At 34.9% G+C, this 17500-nt stretch overlaps 1 protein-coding gene across 1 annotated transcript in view; it reads right to left on the reverse strand.

Moving 5' to 3' along the window:
• LOC144958377 (macrophage mannose receptor 1-like) overlaps positions 1–17500 on the reverse strand; it is a 73109-nt gene that overhangs the window by 16378 nt on the left and 39231 nt on the right. Inside the window, exons 22-31 of the mRNA XM_078890348.1 lie at positions 17148–17198; positions 14750–14919; positions 12257–12327; positions 10749–10846; positions 8447–8587; positions 7304–7432; positions 4860–5017; positions 3919–4018; positions 2417–2579; positions 776–857 (exon numbers count right to left, since the gene is read on the reverse strand). Coding sequence (XP_078746474.1) covers positions 776–857; positions 2417–2579; positions 3919–4018; positions 4860–5017; positions 7304–7432; positions 8447–8587; positions 10749–10846; positions 12257–12327; positions 14750–14919; positions 17148–17198 — 1163 coding nt within the window. The remainder of the gene's footprint in view (positions 1–775; positions 858–2416; positions 2580–3918; positions 4019–4859; positions 5018–7303; positions 7433–8446; positions 8588–10748; positions 10847–12256; positions 12328–14749; positions 14920–17147; positions 17199–17500) is intronic.

A 17500-nucleotide genomic window follows, 5' to 3' on the forward strand; every position in this document is an offset into this window, starting at 1 on the left:
CTTCAAGGCGAAGTCCCAGGTTTGAAAGTAATTGCTAAGACGAGGGTCATTTAAATCGATCGAAATTCGAAGGACGAGTTTTTTGGCCAAATTTCTAAATATGTGTTTTGCAAGAGTAAGGCAGTATAGATATTTTTAAAAAATAGACTATAACGAATATTCCACAAGGCCAATCTAAAGAAATGCTCTATAATATACAATTTAATTTTTAGTTTGCCATTCGTTTTAATTGTATTCTTTATTTTGTTTGTTTTTTTAGGGGGTTTACGGCACTTGCAACACATTTAGGTTATATCAGCGCCGTTAAAACGGAAGAAAATGGGATAGTAAAAAGTTCTAGAATTACAATTAAAGCATCCAAGAAAAAGTAAGACAAAGGGGAACTGGGAATAAATAAGATGTAGATTCCAAGAGCATACCGTCAATGTACTTAGTTTGAGAACACTTATAAGTCTCATCCAGACACAAACACAGCCTCCAACTAAGAGGAATACACTCAAATGCTTACATTATAAATTCAAAATAACAAATTTAATAATACAGAACAGAGAGATGATTTATAAGGAAAAAAATATCACCTCCCAAAATAATAACTATGCATTTGACTGTTTACCTCCCAGCCAGGACCCGGGTCAAGGCCAGGACAAAACCAAGCAATATCATTCCAAGACAAAGACAGAAAGCATGTTGGAAAACAGATATAAGGGGATAGAAGACACACTATGTACCTCCCTGCCCACAACTATGAGAGGTTAATTGTATTGTAAGGACTTACAATTGCAGTATCGGTGAGAGCGATCCAAACTTCTGACGCCTCGTCGTTGCTGATTAGCACGTCCAGAAAGGCTTTTTCAAAACTGAAAATGTTAATTTTAATAGTGTATTAGATATACAAAATATCATGTATAAAACTGAAAATGTTAATTTTAATAGTGTATTAGATATACAAAATATAATGTATAAAAGTGAAAATGTTAATTTTAATAGTGTATTAGATATACAAAATATCATGTATAAAAGTGAAAATGTTAATTTTAATAGTGTATTAGATATACAAAATATCATGTATAAAAGTGAAAATGTTAATTTTAATAGTGTATTAGATATACAAAATATCATGTATAAAAGTGAAAATGTTAATTTTAATAGTGTATTAGATATACAAAATATCATGTATAAAAGTGAAAATGTTAATTTTAATAGTGTATTAGATATACAAAATATCATGTATAAAAGTGAAAATGTTAATTTTAATAGTGTATTAGATATACAAAATATACATGTATAAAAGTGAAAATGTTAATTTTAATAGTGTATTAGATATACAAAATATAATGTATAAAAGTGAAAATGTAATTTTAATAGTTATTAGATATACAAAATATCATGTATAAAAGTGAAAATTAATTTAATGTTATTAGATATACAAAATATCATGTATAAAAGTGAAAATGTATTTATAGTATTAGATATACAAAATATCATGTATAAAAGTGAAAATATCATAAGTATTAGATATACAAAATATCATGTATAAAAGTGAAAATATCATAAGTATTAGATATACAAAATATCATGTATAAAAGTGAAAATATCATAGGAGCTTTAAAAACGAACGAATATAGTATTAAATATGAAACGTTTCGAGCCCAAAGCCCTTTCTTTCAGCAATAACAAAAAGTTAAAACTACATAGGTAGTACCAATTAATGAAAAGGTATCATAAGATAGTTCGCTGTAGAACTCACAAAATTCCCATCGATATAAGTGACGGACCAACACACAAAACTGTGTGTAACCATGATCGTTTATAGTCTGGTTAATACAGTTCAGTGAAAATTATTCATAAACGCGGATGGCAAAAAACAATAACAAAGACCTGAGTGACGTCATCTTCGAACTATCTATAGTCATTTTGTTCTTAAAAGCAATCATACGTATAACACATTTACACACAAACACAGACACACAAACACAGACACACAAACACAGACACACAAACACAGACATACACACACAGATATTATCATATATATCGATATACTTATTGACGTACCTTCTTGGACAGAAATTAGCTGTAACGATATATTTTCATGTGCAGTGTTTTCTGAAACATCTAATTATACACACAAACACACAGACACACACACACACAAACACATTCAATCAGACATATATTTCTCTCTTTATCTCTCTCACACACATACACACACACACACACATATATATATATATATATATATATATATATATACATATACATCGGTATTGGTCGTATTGAGTGAATGCGACGATATGTACACTCTTTAACGTTAATATTAACGTCTGATTTAGATCGTTGAGTGAGAACAAACTCTAAAACAATAAACAAAGAATGGGTGACGTCAACGTCAATTAGTCTGTGTTCATTAACTTACTTGTCTTGGACAGAAATAAGATGCCCCCCTTCCCCGAAACACGTCATTTCCGCCACGCCCCAATGACTTGGGGTATCCACGTATTTGTAACAACTTGATCGAAATCGTTGATATCCCGATTTGCAACCGTCTCTCTTTGGCACAGTTTGTGGAAATTTTGGATCTGAACCAGGAGAAAAAAAAACAATAATAGACTTTTAAAAATTGAGCTTTTATAATGTGCAATATCCACTAAACGTGATCAGAGCGTTTTTCAAAGCGTCCCTGACCAACAGCAACACGTAACGTGTAGAACTAGACATGACGCCTGTTAGGGGATATTATATTTTTTCCCCGATAGAGGTACTCATTTTACACCTACCTCAGCATGGTGAGAGAATGTGAGTATTGAGCCTTTTTCAAGGACTCAACTATCCGCCGACCGAGTCTCGAACCGTCTGGACCTTCCAATCCGAAAGCGAGTGTCATACCACAAGACCACATAGCCGTACAAACAGCTTTATATATATATATATATATAATATATATATATTATATAATATATATTATATATATATATATATATATATATATATACATATATATTGAATCAAGATGGGTGTTTATTTCTCACTTCAACCCATTTAACCGTAGCCTTGGCTCATTAAAAATCTAATCATAGCCTCGTAAAATCATAGCCTGGCAGTGACATGACCAAAATATGTAGTCCAATACAGGACAACACCACCAAAAGAAACAAACAGGGATTGTATCGTAGCCATCGTTAACTCATAGCCTGACACTGACCAAAAAATGAGGTCAAAAGACAAGTCTTTGGCCACAAAGAAAACAAATCGTGAGTTGTATTCAATAGTTTAACCAATGAAATCACTTGTTTCCATGAGTTCTACTAACGACAACTCACTAAGCGGTGCAAAAAAAAAAACAAATAATGACGTCAAACTGCCAGTCGTTTTGGGTTTCAGTGTCAGGCTATAACTTAACGATGGCTACGGTTATACCCAGCAAAGATCAATCGTGTAGCTGGCTCTGTTCGTAGCCTTCGTAAACTCATGGCCTAATACTAACCCCCAAATGACGTAAAAAGACAAGACTTTGGCCACAAAAGAAAACAAATCGTGAGTTGTATTCAACAGTTCAACCAATGGGATCACTTGTTTCCTTGACCACTAATAAAGACAACTCATTAGGCGGTACACAAACCTAAAAACGACGTCAAAATATGGGTCAGTGGGTTTTTGTGTCAGGCTTCAAGTGAACGGCGATGGCTACGCTCTCTTAGATCTGAGGGATAGTACTTAGCGATAGAACTAGTGTTCTATCCAATGGGTACCAAACAATTCATTATTCTAGTCCGTTTATCTCTAAAAAAAAAAGAGGGATAAAGTCTGATCGATTGGTCTTATCTTAAATACTACATTTAAAAATGATTCTGAAGATTGTTAAACTATTGCTTTGTGCATATTTTACTCTTAAACAATAATATACAAGCTAATGTTTACCTTTGATATATTCACACACGTAAGGCAGTCTTTGCGAACAATCCCCATTCATCCATTTGCCAGCATCTATTGGTGTTGCATTCAACTCCACACACTCATTCTGGAAGTGATTCAAAAACCATAATGGGGATGATCTATATTAACTGTCCATGTGCTCAACCATTGGTCACATTGCAAAATGTGCTCAAAGTGACCCACATAGTGAAAAGTGTTCACATATATTTAAATATCTAACATCACGATTGGTCATTTAATTCAGCTTGACACATGGGTGTGTTTACAGCTTTCATAAACAAAGCAGCGTGTTTACATTTGTTAAGATATAGCCAATCGTTGGACAGCAACAAATCATGTGATTGATGACCTGGTTGGACGAAAACATGAATATAGATCGCTCCCATTGTCACCCATATAATCTGATCCCAAAATGTTTGGAGTAATGTACCAAAAAAAAATGAACACACATAACAGCTTCAAAATAGCAAAATACTAAAACACGGAACGTAAAAAAAACAAACAACCCGTTAATACATCACTTTAAATCCATACGGCAATAATATAATGTGTTTATTTTTACAATCCACAGCTCATGGTAGCTGAAAATAATTTACTTAGAATATTTAACCCTCTCCTTACCAACCAGAGGAAAAATCGTCACATCCGTTACGATGCAACCGACAGTTTTCTCATTCTGATTTCTCTTGTACATCACAAATTTTAAAGAAATGCTTTGATTACGGCAGCTATAGATACTAAACACTGTGTTGTAGAGCTCAATTTGCCGAACAACATTCTGTATAGAAGGCACTTGTTTCTTTTTTGTTTGAGTAAATAAAAAAAAAGTATATTTTTGTGTTGGGTGGGTGGGTGTGAATTTTTGGGAGAAATTCTAACAATGGGTAGATAGTAAAAGGAGAGCAGAATTAAAAGATATAACTAACATTGGCTTTGCTGCTTGTCTCCTGTGGAAATTCTGTTGCCCAATTGGTGTAAGAAAGTCTGGTGTTGTCCACCCAGGTGTATCCCTTAGTGTCGCCGCTATACGACAAGCCAATCCATATTGGCGCGTTCACTTCCGCCAATAATAGCATCACAACGTCTGAAAATATTTGAAGGAAAAGGAAAATTTTTATTATACTGTTTTAATTTTGGGGAAAACCCGATTTTCATAAAATATTATAATAGCAAAAATATTATGAAGCGTTCCGTTCCTTCCATTTTTTGTTTGTTTGTTAAATAAGGTAGGAATTCAAGAAATAATCTTCTTCCGCAACGCATCCAGTTTTACTAAAATAGATTTGACTTGTAATTATATATTAACCACGATGGAAATTCTTAAGAATAAATCTTTAAATCTTTAGAACCAATAGTATTAAAATAATTCAGAAAAGTGAGTGGAGCAGGCACTTATGTTGGTAACAACAAGAGATGAAGTGAATAGAAAAGTGCCAGAAGACAATAGAGAATAAACAATTTTTCGGCGGTTGGTGGGGTTTGAACCCGCGACCTTATTGGTACGACAACTCCGCCTGAATTAAAAATTCACCCCATATACCGGAGCATACTCAATGTCTCAATCGTTTCTATGTTATATGTTTGTGTTGAGAATATTGGCTATTAAGCTTAACTGCTGGCCTACTAACTTCTCTGTGGTTGTGTGTGTTGTACCCGCTACCTCCAGTAGTCGGTGAGAGAGGGATCTTGTAATGAATGAATGACCTGAGTTTGATACGAATTTTTTTGGGTTCGTGGATATCTCATACGGTAGTCACGCTCTCACCAATAAGGTCGCGGGTTCAAACCCCACCAACCGCCGAAAAATTGTTTATTCTCTATTGTCTTCTGGCACTTTTCTATTCACTTTATCTCTTGTTATTAAAATAACATTATAGTACAAGTGAGTGCATTTGAGAGGTGGTAGATATAATGAAAGTAACAACTGCGTTGGGAATTTGTTCGAAATTCAAAACAAATGAACTACAGAATCATATTATCTCTATATTATTGTCTCGTACAATTGGCACAATTTTATTTTGTTTATTTTATTTTTATATATATATATATATATATATATATATATATATATATATATATATATATATATATATATATGTACAGATTTTTGTCTAATTGAGTCATTGCTCACATGTTTTGTTAAATGTCCAAGGATTTGTTGTTTTAAACATAAATGTAAACACACTTTTTTACTTATGAAAGTTGTAATCAAACCGTGGTGAGTCAAGCTGAACAAACCAACCTATTGTGATTTTGGGCATTTCAAAAACTGCGACCACTTTCAATTATGTATGTTATTTGGAGCACATAATTTTGCAATGGGACAAATGATTCGAGGGTATGGGACATTATATACATCCGTCTCCATTTACGCTTTTTATACACAGACAATTGTATAAAAAATATATCATCACAATATTTAAGTAAAATAATACATTAAGAGTAAAATCGAATTCAGCCTACTATGTAAAGCAGGGTTGCGTAGGTGCATGGTCTTTGCTTCGTACCAAAAATAGGTACTAAGTTCCACTCGGCGCCAAAGTTCGTTGACGCGTGGACGTAGTTGTCTCGAAACTGGGAGAAAAGTTGACAAGGCGTCTGTACCAGCAAGAGGAGGCCTTACTTAGGTGGCCGCAAACAGACTCAAGTCTAAAATTTGTCTAACATTGGCTACTCTACAGAGACTTTCCACCTGTCCCACGTGTACATGTTGCGGCAAAGAACCCGAAACCGCAGAGCATCTGGTTGACCGTTTTATTGTATTATTGTATTTGGCAACAAATTCGCCGCCTGGGTTGATCTTCATTAGAAGCAGCTGCTGCTGACAACGGACACGGTGGCCTTGAGCATTTCATTTCGCCCTAGCTCACTTTGCGGCGCTGCACTCTGCCGACGCATAGCATATTCATAAAAACAGATCTTACATGGGGATGAATTAACCCTTTCCTTACCAACTATAAGAAAATCGTCACATTCGTTACGATAAAGCCAACACTTTTCTTATTTAATTTTCGTTTGTACATCATAACATTGAAAGAAATTGAACAGTGTGTTGTAGAGCATGTTTTGCTAAAGTCTATGTCTCGCAAGAATTTAAGTGCTATAATCTCTGAGTGATAAAAAAATCTATTTTTGTGTTAGTGAGGATGAAGTTTTGGGGAAAATCCTGAAAATGGCTGGTAAGGAGAGGGTTAAATTGAATTGTCTTTAGCGATTGATTGATTAATTAATTAATTAATATATTATTTATTTATTTATTTATTTATTTATTTATTTATTTATTTATTTATTTATTTATTTATTTATGCATTTATTTATTCAATTATTGATTTATTTCTCCACCTATTTATCTATTTGAAAATGTAAATACCTTGGTCTAAATCCGAGTGAATGGAAGCGAATCTGGACCCTGAATAAATCGACCGGCAAGCTGTCTTTGCCTCCTTGAACGTTTTACGATCTAAGGAGTTTGAACCCTCCAGTCGGTAACATTGAGTGGCTGGAGGAAGAAAAGAGATTATTCTTTTTGATGCCAGGTGTTTTATCATATTATGTTACAGTATCTTGTAAAAGCATGTCTTTGAAGTTTTCGCCAGAAAACTCGTCCTTCAAATATCGATATAGATTATCCTCGTCAAAAATTATCAAACGTTGGATGAATAGGAGATGGTGGAGGAGGAGAAAAGAGAGGAAGAGGAGGAGGAGGAGGAGGAGGAGGAGGAGGAGGAGGAGGAGGAGGAGAAGGAGGAGACGTCATAGACGCTATACATTTTGTGTATTTTACTCACAACAAACACGTGGAACATAACAGCAAACAAAACTACGTTAACCAAAAACGTTTATATTACTATCCAAATGTGTCCTAAAACCAAAGATGTGTTGTTTCACTTTGTTGGTAGAGGAAACTAAAAGAAATATTAATTCCGAGATAAAACTTTCGCGTTTGGTTCCTGTTCGGTTCGGCAATAAAAACGAGTGAGTTGCATTCACTTTGCTATGGTAAATCAAGAGACCAACTGGGAGGAAAGATCAAATGGAGGGCAAGACGGACTAGAGAGGAAACTGAATGCACTCAGTTTGCAACCTAAGAAGGTATCAAAGGTCTCATTATTTGCCTAGTTTAACTCTTACTAGGTATTGTTTTAAAAATTGAGCTTTTATATAGCGCAATATCCATTAAACGTGCTCAAAGCGTTTTTAAGGGGTCCCTGTACTACACCAACATGTAACATTTAGGACAAGACATGATGACGCCTGTTAGGCGATATTATATTCTTTTCAGAAAATAGACAACACTCTTAACGGTCAGGTACCTACTCATTTTACACCTGAGTACGGTGAGAGAATGTGAGTAAAGAGCCTTTTCCAGGGACTCAACTATGCGTCGTGCGATCTCGAATCCAGGACCTTCCGATCAGAAAGCGAATGCAGTATCATACCACAAGACCAAATTATAGCCGCACATACTTTTATATGAAACAGTAAAGAAGAAAGAGTTATAGTATCTACGTACTGCCCGGCACTCCGTAAAAGCCAGCAGGACATCCTCCAGCTGGTGGGGGCTGGGATGCCGATTTGACTTGAACTGATCGACCAGGCCTCTTCTTACAAACATAGGGCTGCGTCTGAAGACAGTTATAATTATCCCAACTTCCTGCAGGTAGAAGAAATACATCCGAGATTATCGTTACAGTGAATGGCATAATTGGTCTGATGGTGAAAAGATTTGAACTGAGATATTGCCAAGTTTAGTTAAAAGGTCAATTTTGATCAAAATTGAGTTCTTGTCATAAATGATTAAATCAACCCTTTTTGTACATCTTGGAGAAATATCAAAGCTTAATTTCACTTCTACATGTTTTTTACAGCTAGATTAGTCATGTTGAAAAAGTATGAAATTTGAGAAAAGTTGCTGGATACCTTTCCCATACATCTGATTATAACTTCATGAAAAATCACCAGATTTACTTCAAATAAAGATTAAAATGATCTGGAGAGCATATTAGTTCAGAAAAAGAAAAAAAAATGCAAATCCTAAATTTTGACCTTCCGACTGATTATGTCATGCACTAACAAAAATATTTAATCATATTCATGGTATGCGTTTATGTAAAATACTCATCTACTCTTTCCACCGGATGAATATCATCAATAGGGAATGAGATTAGCGGAAGGGTAGTGTCCCTTGATTGGACGTCACTGTCGGAGAAGTTATTTGTAAACAAACCAACTACAAGCCAAGCGCTCCAAATACAAAATTTATTATTCATATTTCTGTACAAAAATGCATATCATAATCAACGTAGATCTTTTCTTTAGTTTTCTCCATTTTGAAATGTTAAAAAATATAATGTAGACTACAAAATAAAAATAAAAGATGTTGATAAATAATACAATACGATGATATAACCCTTCCTAAACTTACTGAACTTCACGTTAATGATTGATACTAATAATGGCGATAGCGTCTGTCGGTTGTCAAGACGCGACTTCCAACAAAGGGGCGCTACTCTTAAATCTGTTTTGAAATCTCATTCCCTATACACGAACCTAAAGCGTTAAAAAGTCGACTGAGAACTTCTATTAATAACTGCTCACTTAACCGAAGTCGAAAAACAACAACAAAGAATTGAGTGACCTAGTTTCCATTCTAACTGTTAACTAGCTATATGCCTTAAGGTAAAATATTGAAGATATTCGCCAGTCGCATATGGATAGTATGCAAATGACGTCACTCAGGCCTTTGTTATGGTTTTTGCCATCCGCGTTTGTGAGTTGTTCTCACTAAACTGTATTAACCAGACTATAAAAGTTCATGGTTACACAGAGTTTGTGTGTTGGTCCGTTATACTTCCGGATGGCAATGTTGTGAACTCCTTGGCCAAGCGCATTCTATCTATAAAGTACCAAGTCACAAATCTTTGTGTCACCTTTAATGTTTATAGATAGTTCGAAGATGACGTCACTCAGATCTTTGTTATTGTCTTTTGCCATCCGCGTTTATGAGTAATGTTCACTGAACTGTATTAACCTGACTATAAACGTTCATGGATACACACAGTTTTGTGTGTTGGTCCGTTGTACTTCCGGATGGCAATGTTATGAGCATACTATATACCTTGATTGATATAAAACAGTGAGAACTAATCACAAAATGCCTGTCTAATCACAATAGTAAAGAGCTGAGTGACGTCAAGTTTGTTCGTTCAATACCCAATGAATGACGTTGACGTCACACCACTCTTTGCTGTTGTTTAGACTGCCCACGAGTTGGTAAATTAGTTCTCATTTAAGTCCCTCTCATAGACTAAGTACGTTAAATGTTACACACGTTATTTGTGTGCTGTTTCAAATAATCTGGCGGGCGAAGCATGTGAGTTTGTTATCCACACGAATAGCACTGATAAAGATATGAATTATTTTTTTTCAAGTCAAAAATGATAAGCGTGTTTTTGGTATTTCTTTTTGTGCGACTACGTGGTCTTGTGTTATGACACTCGCTTTCGGATCGGGAGGTCCTGGGTTCGAGCCCCGCTCGGTGCATAGTTGAGTCCTTGGAAAAGACTCTTCACTCACATTCTCTCACCGTACTCAGGTGTAAAATTAATACCTGGTTGTCAACAGCGTTGTTTCTGTCGTAAAAAATTGTAACATCGAACAGGCGTCATGTCTCGTTCTACATGTAACGTGTTGCTACTGTTGATCAGGGATCCCTTGTAAATCGCTTTGAGCATGTTTAGTGGATATTGAGCTATATAAAAGCTCTATTGTTTTTTTTTTTAATATTGAACGACGTGACAGCCGCCAAAACTCACCATCCACGTCAACCCGAACACACCTCTGACCTCCTTCCTCCTCCAAAGGTTCGTCAGTCTTCCACTCATAAAATCTAAGAGGTCTTCCATCAACCCACCTGTCCAAGGCAAAGAAATTAAAAAATAAGTAGCATGCCATATTCTATTTTATTGTACCCTCTCCCTACACAGAAACGTGTAATGAAATCATGTTTACAATGATAATTAGTGACCTTAGATTTCAAATCGTTAAATTTCACTAAAATCAGATTCTTTAAAAAGAAGTATCATTTATATAGTTATGAATGTTATGACGAAATAGGAAGCGATTGAAGGATAGAATAATAGATTTCTTCCACTCTTGCGTTTTGGAATTCAATTTTGTTCCTAACGCGCATTCGCAAGCTCGTGCAGCGGTTGGGAACACGTCCGGAATTCCAAAAAGCAAGAGCAATCGTATATTATTATTATACCACCCCTCTCATTGGAAAACCCTATCATTTCTTAGTAAATACGTAATCGTTGAATAATGCTTTGAACGCGTTTAATAAAAAAAAATTATTCAACGATTGCAGAATATTTGCGCACATTTTATTGGTGTGAAATTAGATGTAAAAGACAGCTGATTAGCATTTAAAAATATTTTTGGTGCGCTTGAATACAAATCCAAAATGTTTAGATTAGAGTCAAGTTATCATTCAAGCAGAAGGAGAAAGATACAAATTATTGTGAATAGAAGTACTAATACCATACCATTTGGTTATAAAATGTCTAACAATATTACTTGTAGGAGTGGAAAAACGTATTCTCTCTCTCTCTCTCTCTCTCTCTCTCTCTCTCTCTCTCTCTCTCTCTCTCTCTCTCTCTCTTTTTTTTTTTTTTGGTTGTATTAATGTTTTATTAAACTCGTTATATTTTTATCACGCAATAACACATACTCGCAAGCTCGTTGTGTTATTGGGCACGATAAAAATAACTTGTGTAATAAATTATACAAAGAGATTAAAGAATCGTATAATTTTTCCTTTGTTTTGTTGGGTATTGTTAGTTTTATATATGATAGGCTTATTTTAAAAAATACGCCTACGGCATCATTAGATACTTCCGGCTTAAGCATTCATTGAAGGAAAATCCAAAATGCAATCCAATAAACAAGATGCTGATGTCAACAGGACATATCTGAATGAGCAACGTTGGGGGGGGGGGGTAAATGATCTTGCCCAAGGAAAAAAATAACGAAAGTGACTAAAGCGGTGCAAACACACGACTTTCCGGATCACAGCACAATACTTTAACTACTCGGCCACTCACTGTAAGCATGCCACGCCACTGCCACTGCCGACGTCAACAAGATTGGACATAGATCACCACCACCACCATCATCATCATCATCATTATAATCATCATCATCATCACCACCACCACCATCATCATCGGCATCATCATCATCATCATCATCATCATCATCATCATCATTATAATCATCATCATCATCATCATCTTCAAACCGCCAATGTGTTCAAGCTTACTTGTAAACATTTCCATCAAAATCGTTGAGTCCAAGCCAAAATTGTTGGGTTTTGTGATCGCTAAGGCTTACCTTTTGGAAAGAAGACCATAAAATGATATGAGTAAGACACACACACACACACACACACACACATACACACATCTACACAAACACACACGAACCCATATATAAATTATAAAAACAGAAACCATGAAATAATAGTGCTCAGCTTTTTAATAAAGGAGCTATTTATAAAACATTTCAAGTATAATTATGATCAACTTCTACAATAATATTGTTTCGAGCGTTGATGAGAGAAAACAACCCGGAAAAGATTAGACGCATGTAACTGCCGAACGATAACTGATACAAGTCTGAAATTTCAGCATAATTAAACCGATTTATTGAACTTTATGTAAACAAGAATACAGGAAAATTTACTAAGAAATATTATCAGACGATTGCTTTGCTAGATTATATACGTCAATTTTGCCATAGCGAAGATTTTGATCTGTCGATTCTCCCGTTTCGCTTGATGACTGTGTGTAGCCTTTTTTAACCAAGATCCAATTGATTTCCTAATATCTCAGATAATGATTCGATTCCATGAAATTTAAATTGACTCTTTTGGCCCCAATTTTGTGTAAAACGTTGTACGACTCTTATAAACTGTTTGGCATCATTGTCCATATTTTATGCTGTATGGCCATTGGATTCAAGTCAGGACTCATTGGAGACCATTCCATCTTAAGCAATAAATCAAATTTGATTTCTGAGTCTGACTGAAAATTATGTAACATCGTTAGAAGAAAAATACTTTTTCTAGAACCTATCCCGATAGGTCATTTGGTTTTCAACGAGACTGGATAAATCTCTACGCTAGTCATACTGGTCCAACATCAAGGCGCACGTTTGAACACTTTCGAGATCGTAAATGTTATACAACTCTGGTGTAACCGGCATAGTTGGGTATCCAATCATAGATTTTTAATCACACTTGGCATTTAACAACTTAATTAAGGTATTGTTCTTGATACAAATGTTAGACTGTTTCAAATGCTTCTTCAACTACTTCTACTACTTTTACTACTACTACTACTACTACTACGACGACTTCTACTTCTACTACTACTACTACTACTACTACTACTACTACTACTACTACTACTACTACTACTACTATCACTACTACTTACTACTACTACTACTACTACTACTACTACTACTGACTCTAATATCTACTACTAGCTATACTACTACTACTACTACTACTACTACTATCTATACTACTACTACTACTACTACTACTAACTACTACTACTAATACTACTGCTGCTAATACTTACTACTACGACTACTACTACTACTACTATCTACTACTACTACTACTACTACTACTACTACTACTACTACTACTACTACTACTACTACTACTACTACTATACTTCTACTTACTACTACTATCTTCTACTACTACTACTACTACTACTACTACTACTACTACTACTACTACTACTACTACTACTACTACTACTACTACTTATCTACTACTACCTACTACTACTACTATACTACTACTACTACTACTACAGCTACTTACTTCTACTAATACTACTACTACTACTACTACTTACTACTATACTACTACTACTACTACTACACTACGACACGACGACGACGACATACTACTACTACTACTACTACTACTACTACTACTACTACTACTACTACTACTGCTACTATTACTACGACTACTACTACTAGTACTACTACTACTACTACTACTACTACTACTACTATTACTACGACTACTACTACTACTACTACTACTAACTACTACTACTACTACTACTACTACTACTGCTACTACTTCTACAATACGTACTACTACTACTACTACTAACTACTACTACTACTACTACTACTACTACTACGACGACGACGACGACGACGACTACTACTACTACTACTACTACTACTACTACTACTACTACTACTACTACTACTACTACTACTATTACTACTACTACTACTACTAGTACTACTACTACTACTACTATTATTACTACGACTACTACTACTAGTACTACTACTACTACTACTACTACTACTACTACTAACTACTACTACTTCTACTACTACTACTACTACTACTACTACTACTACTACTACGACTACTACTACTACTACTACTACTACTACTACTACTACTACTACTACTACGACGACGACGACGACGACGACGATTACTACTACTACTACTACTACTACTACTACTACTACTACTACTACTACTACTACTACTACTACTACTACTACTACTACTACTACTAATAATAATAATAATAATAATAATAATAATAATAACAATAATAATAATAATAATAACAATAATAATAATAATAATAATAATAATAATATATAATAATAATAATAATAATAATAATAATAATAATAATAATAATAACAATTCTACTACTACTATTATTACCATACCAACAGAACAACTCACCAAAGTGGTGATGTACCCATTTTCTTCAGAATCCCTCAATGTTGCCAGATCGGCGCCTTGGGATTGACAGTCCTTCCTGGCATCATACCAATTAAATTTCCTGTTCAGCTCATTGACTCTGTAGCAATTCCCTCTATTATAACTCCAAGGTTTGCCACCGCAATCCTTTGCTGATGTAAAAAATGAGCATTTATAATATAGGGCACGATTATTCACTATTCGTGATCATAGTAATTTACAAGGGGTGTCTAGTGTCTAGGCAACAGCATTCACAACACAAAAAATGGAGAATGATAATTTTTGCCTATGTTTTTGTGTCGTACTTGTCAAAAATGGAATTTAGATTTATTGTTTGTTTGATTTTTGTTTTGTTTTTAAGGGTTTTACGGTGCTTGTGATATATTTAGGTAATATCAGTGCCAGTGAAAAGAAGACAATGGAATAGTCAAAATTATCTAGAATTACAATTAAAGCACCCAAGAAAAAGTAAGACAAATGGGAATTGGTTCTAATAGGGAACAGATGTACGTAGATTCTAAGAGCAAACCATCAATGTACTTAGTTTGGGATCACCTTAAAGTCTCATCCAGACACCAGTACAGGATCCCACTAAGAGGAACACATTCAAAAGTTTACAGAATACATAACTAACAACACATAACAGAGAGATGATTTTTAAGAGAAAAAAATTATCTCCCAAAACTATAACTATACATTTGATTGCTTCCCGCCCAGTCAAGGACTCCAGCCAGGGCTGGGATAAAACTAAGTAATCTCATTCCATGACAAACACAGAAAGCACCTCTGGAAACATATATAAGAGGATAGAAGACACAGCGTGACCTCATCCTCACCATGGGAGGTCAAAGGACCCCGCCCAGAGATTTAGATTTAGATATAAAATGAAATATGAAATGTTTGGTTATGCAAGTTATGAAACTAGTCATACTTGTTGACCAATCCCATACATATAACCCCAGTTTGATTTTCGTTTATAAATTCAATATTCAGTATCAGTATCACTCCAACAGCATACCGGTCTGAGAAGATGGGTCATTGTTTTTGGGAATATTAAAATTTACAAAAAGTCATTTCGTTCAACTTGACCATGGGTATATTTACAACTTTATAAACAAAGCATCGTGTTTCCTTTTATTAGAAAATATCCAATCGGTGGACAGTTACAAATCACGTGATCGACGTCTTGGTTGGACGAAAACCGAAATGTAGATTGATGTGCTTGGTGTTTCAAAAATAAATAACAATGTGAAATTGAATGTAAGCTTCAATTCAATATACGAAAACAGATAAAATGGACGTTTCGGGTTTCCCGTTTATCAATAAAAAAGGATGAATGAAACACGACAGACGAATTAGATAATGTGGTAGGAGTTTACATTTAATTTCACATTGTTATTTATTTCTTTGAGCTTCCAGCATCAACATTTACATATTGGTGTTTCAAAATGAAACTCGAATATAACATTTTTTAAATGCACATTTCTATAAATCATGTCGTAAGCGGCATCGCCTGCAATTAGTTTTTAGTATGCATCCGGTTTGTAATATTGACGGTGGAGGCGGTATTATGTCCGAGTGAATCCGAAACTGAAACTTGAGTCAAAATTATGTTCAAAGAAAATATAACAAGACTTTTCCTTTTTTTAAAGAAATAATCAATAATTCTTTCTTATATTATCATCAATAAAAACAAATAAAGTCAACGCATGTCTCGTTGTGTTTATTACTTTAAATCTAATAAGGCATAGAAATCATGACGTCACATGCTCCTCTCTTCCGGTTCAAAACTCATTGGAAGTGTGTAGCCAGTTCTCCGGAGTGATTAGTTAACAATGCAAAGGTTACATGTTGAATCTTAGGGTGGCATAACTATTTAAGTAGCAAAACGTATAGGTAGATTATTAAGATCTTGGGGTGGGGGCGTAAAAGAGTAAGGATGGATGATCTTTATTTATTACCAGCTTCATAAATTCAGACTAGAAAATAAGACCATCACTCTGACATCAGACTATCAGTTGCACAAGGTATGTATTCAGTCCTCTGGAAGAATGGATTTAACACTTCCAAACCAGATAGGAACTCGTTTTTGACATCATACATTAAAATGTGTTCCCTATTGTTGTCAGTATTGTCTATCACTCGGACATTATATAGATAGTTCGAAGATGACGTCACTCAGGTCTTTGTTATTGTTTTTTGCCATCCGCGTTTATGAGTAATGCTCACTGAACTGTATCAACCCGACTATTAACGTTCATGGATACACACAGTTTTGTGTGTTGGTCCGTTATACTTCCGGATGGCAATGTTATGAGCTTCTTAGCCAATCGCATACTATCTATATCGCATTGAAGCCGTGGACCTCGCTTTGACTAACCTGCTGATTTGTTAACTGACGTGGCATTTGAAGGTGGGTAGAGGTCAACACCTGGAACGGAAGTATTAATTGATGACATGCAATGAAATGTATATTTAATTATAGAATAAATGAAATTATGGCACTCGGCTCTTTCTTTAAAAAAGAGCTTTTATATAGCGCAATATCCACTAAAATGTGCTCAAAGGGTCCCTGGTCAACAGCAACATTTAACATGTAGGACGGGACATGCCGCCTGTTAGGTGATATTACAATTTTTCGGACAAAGACACTGCTGTTAACGGCCAGGTACTCATTTTACACCTGAGTACGGTGAGAGATGTTGGAGTAAAGAGCCTTTTCCAAGGACTCAA

Source organism: Berghia stephanieae, chromosome 12 (assembly GCF_034508935.2).
Source record: "Berghia stephanieae isolate SIO BIC M18660-M18661 chromosome 12, UCSD_Bste_1.3, whole genome shotgun sequence".
NCBI classification, from domain to species: domain Eukaryota; kingdom Metazoa; phylum Mollusca; class Gastropoda; order Nudibranchia; family Aeolidiidae; genus Berghia; species Berghia stephanieae.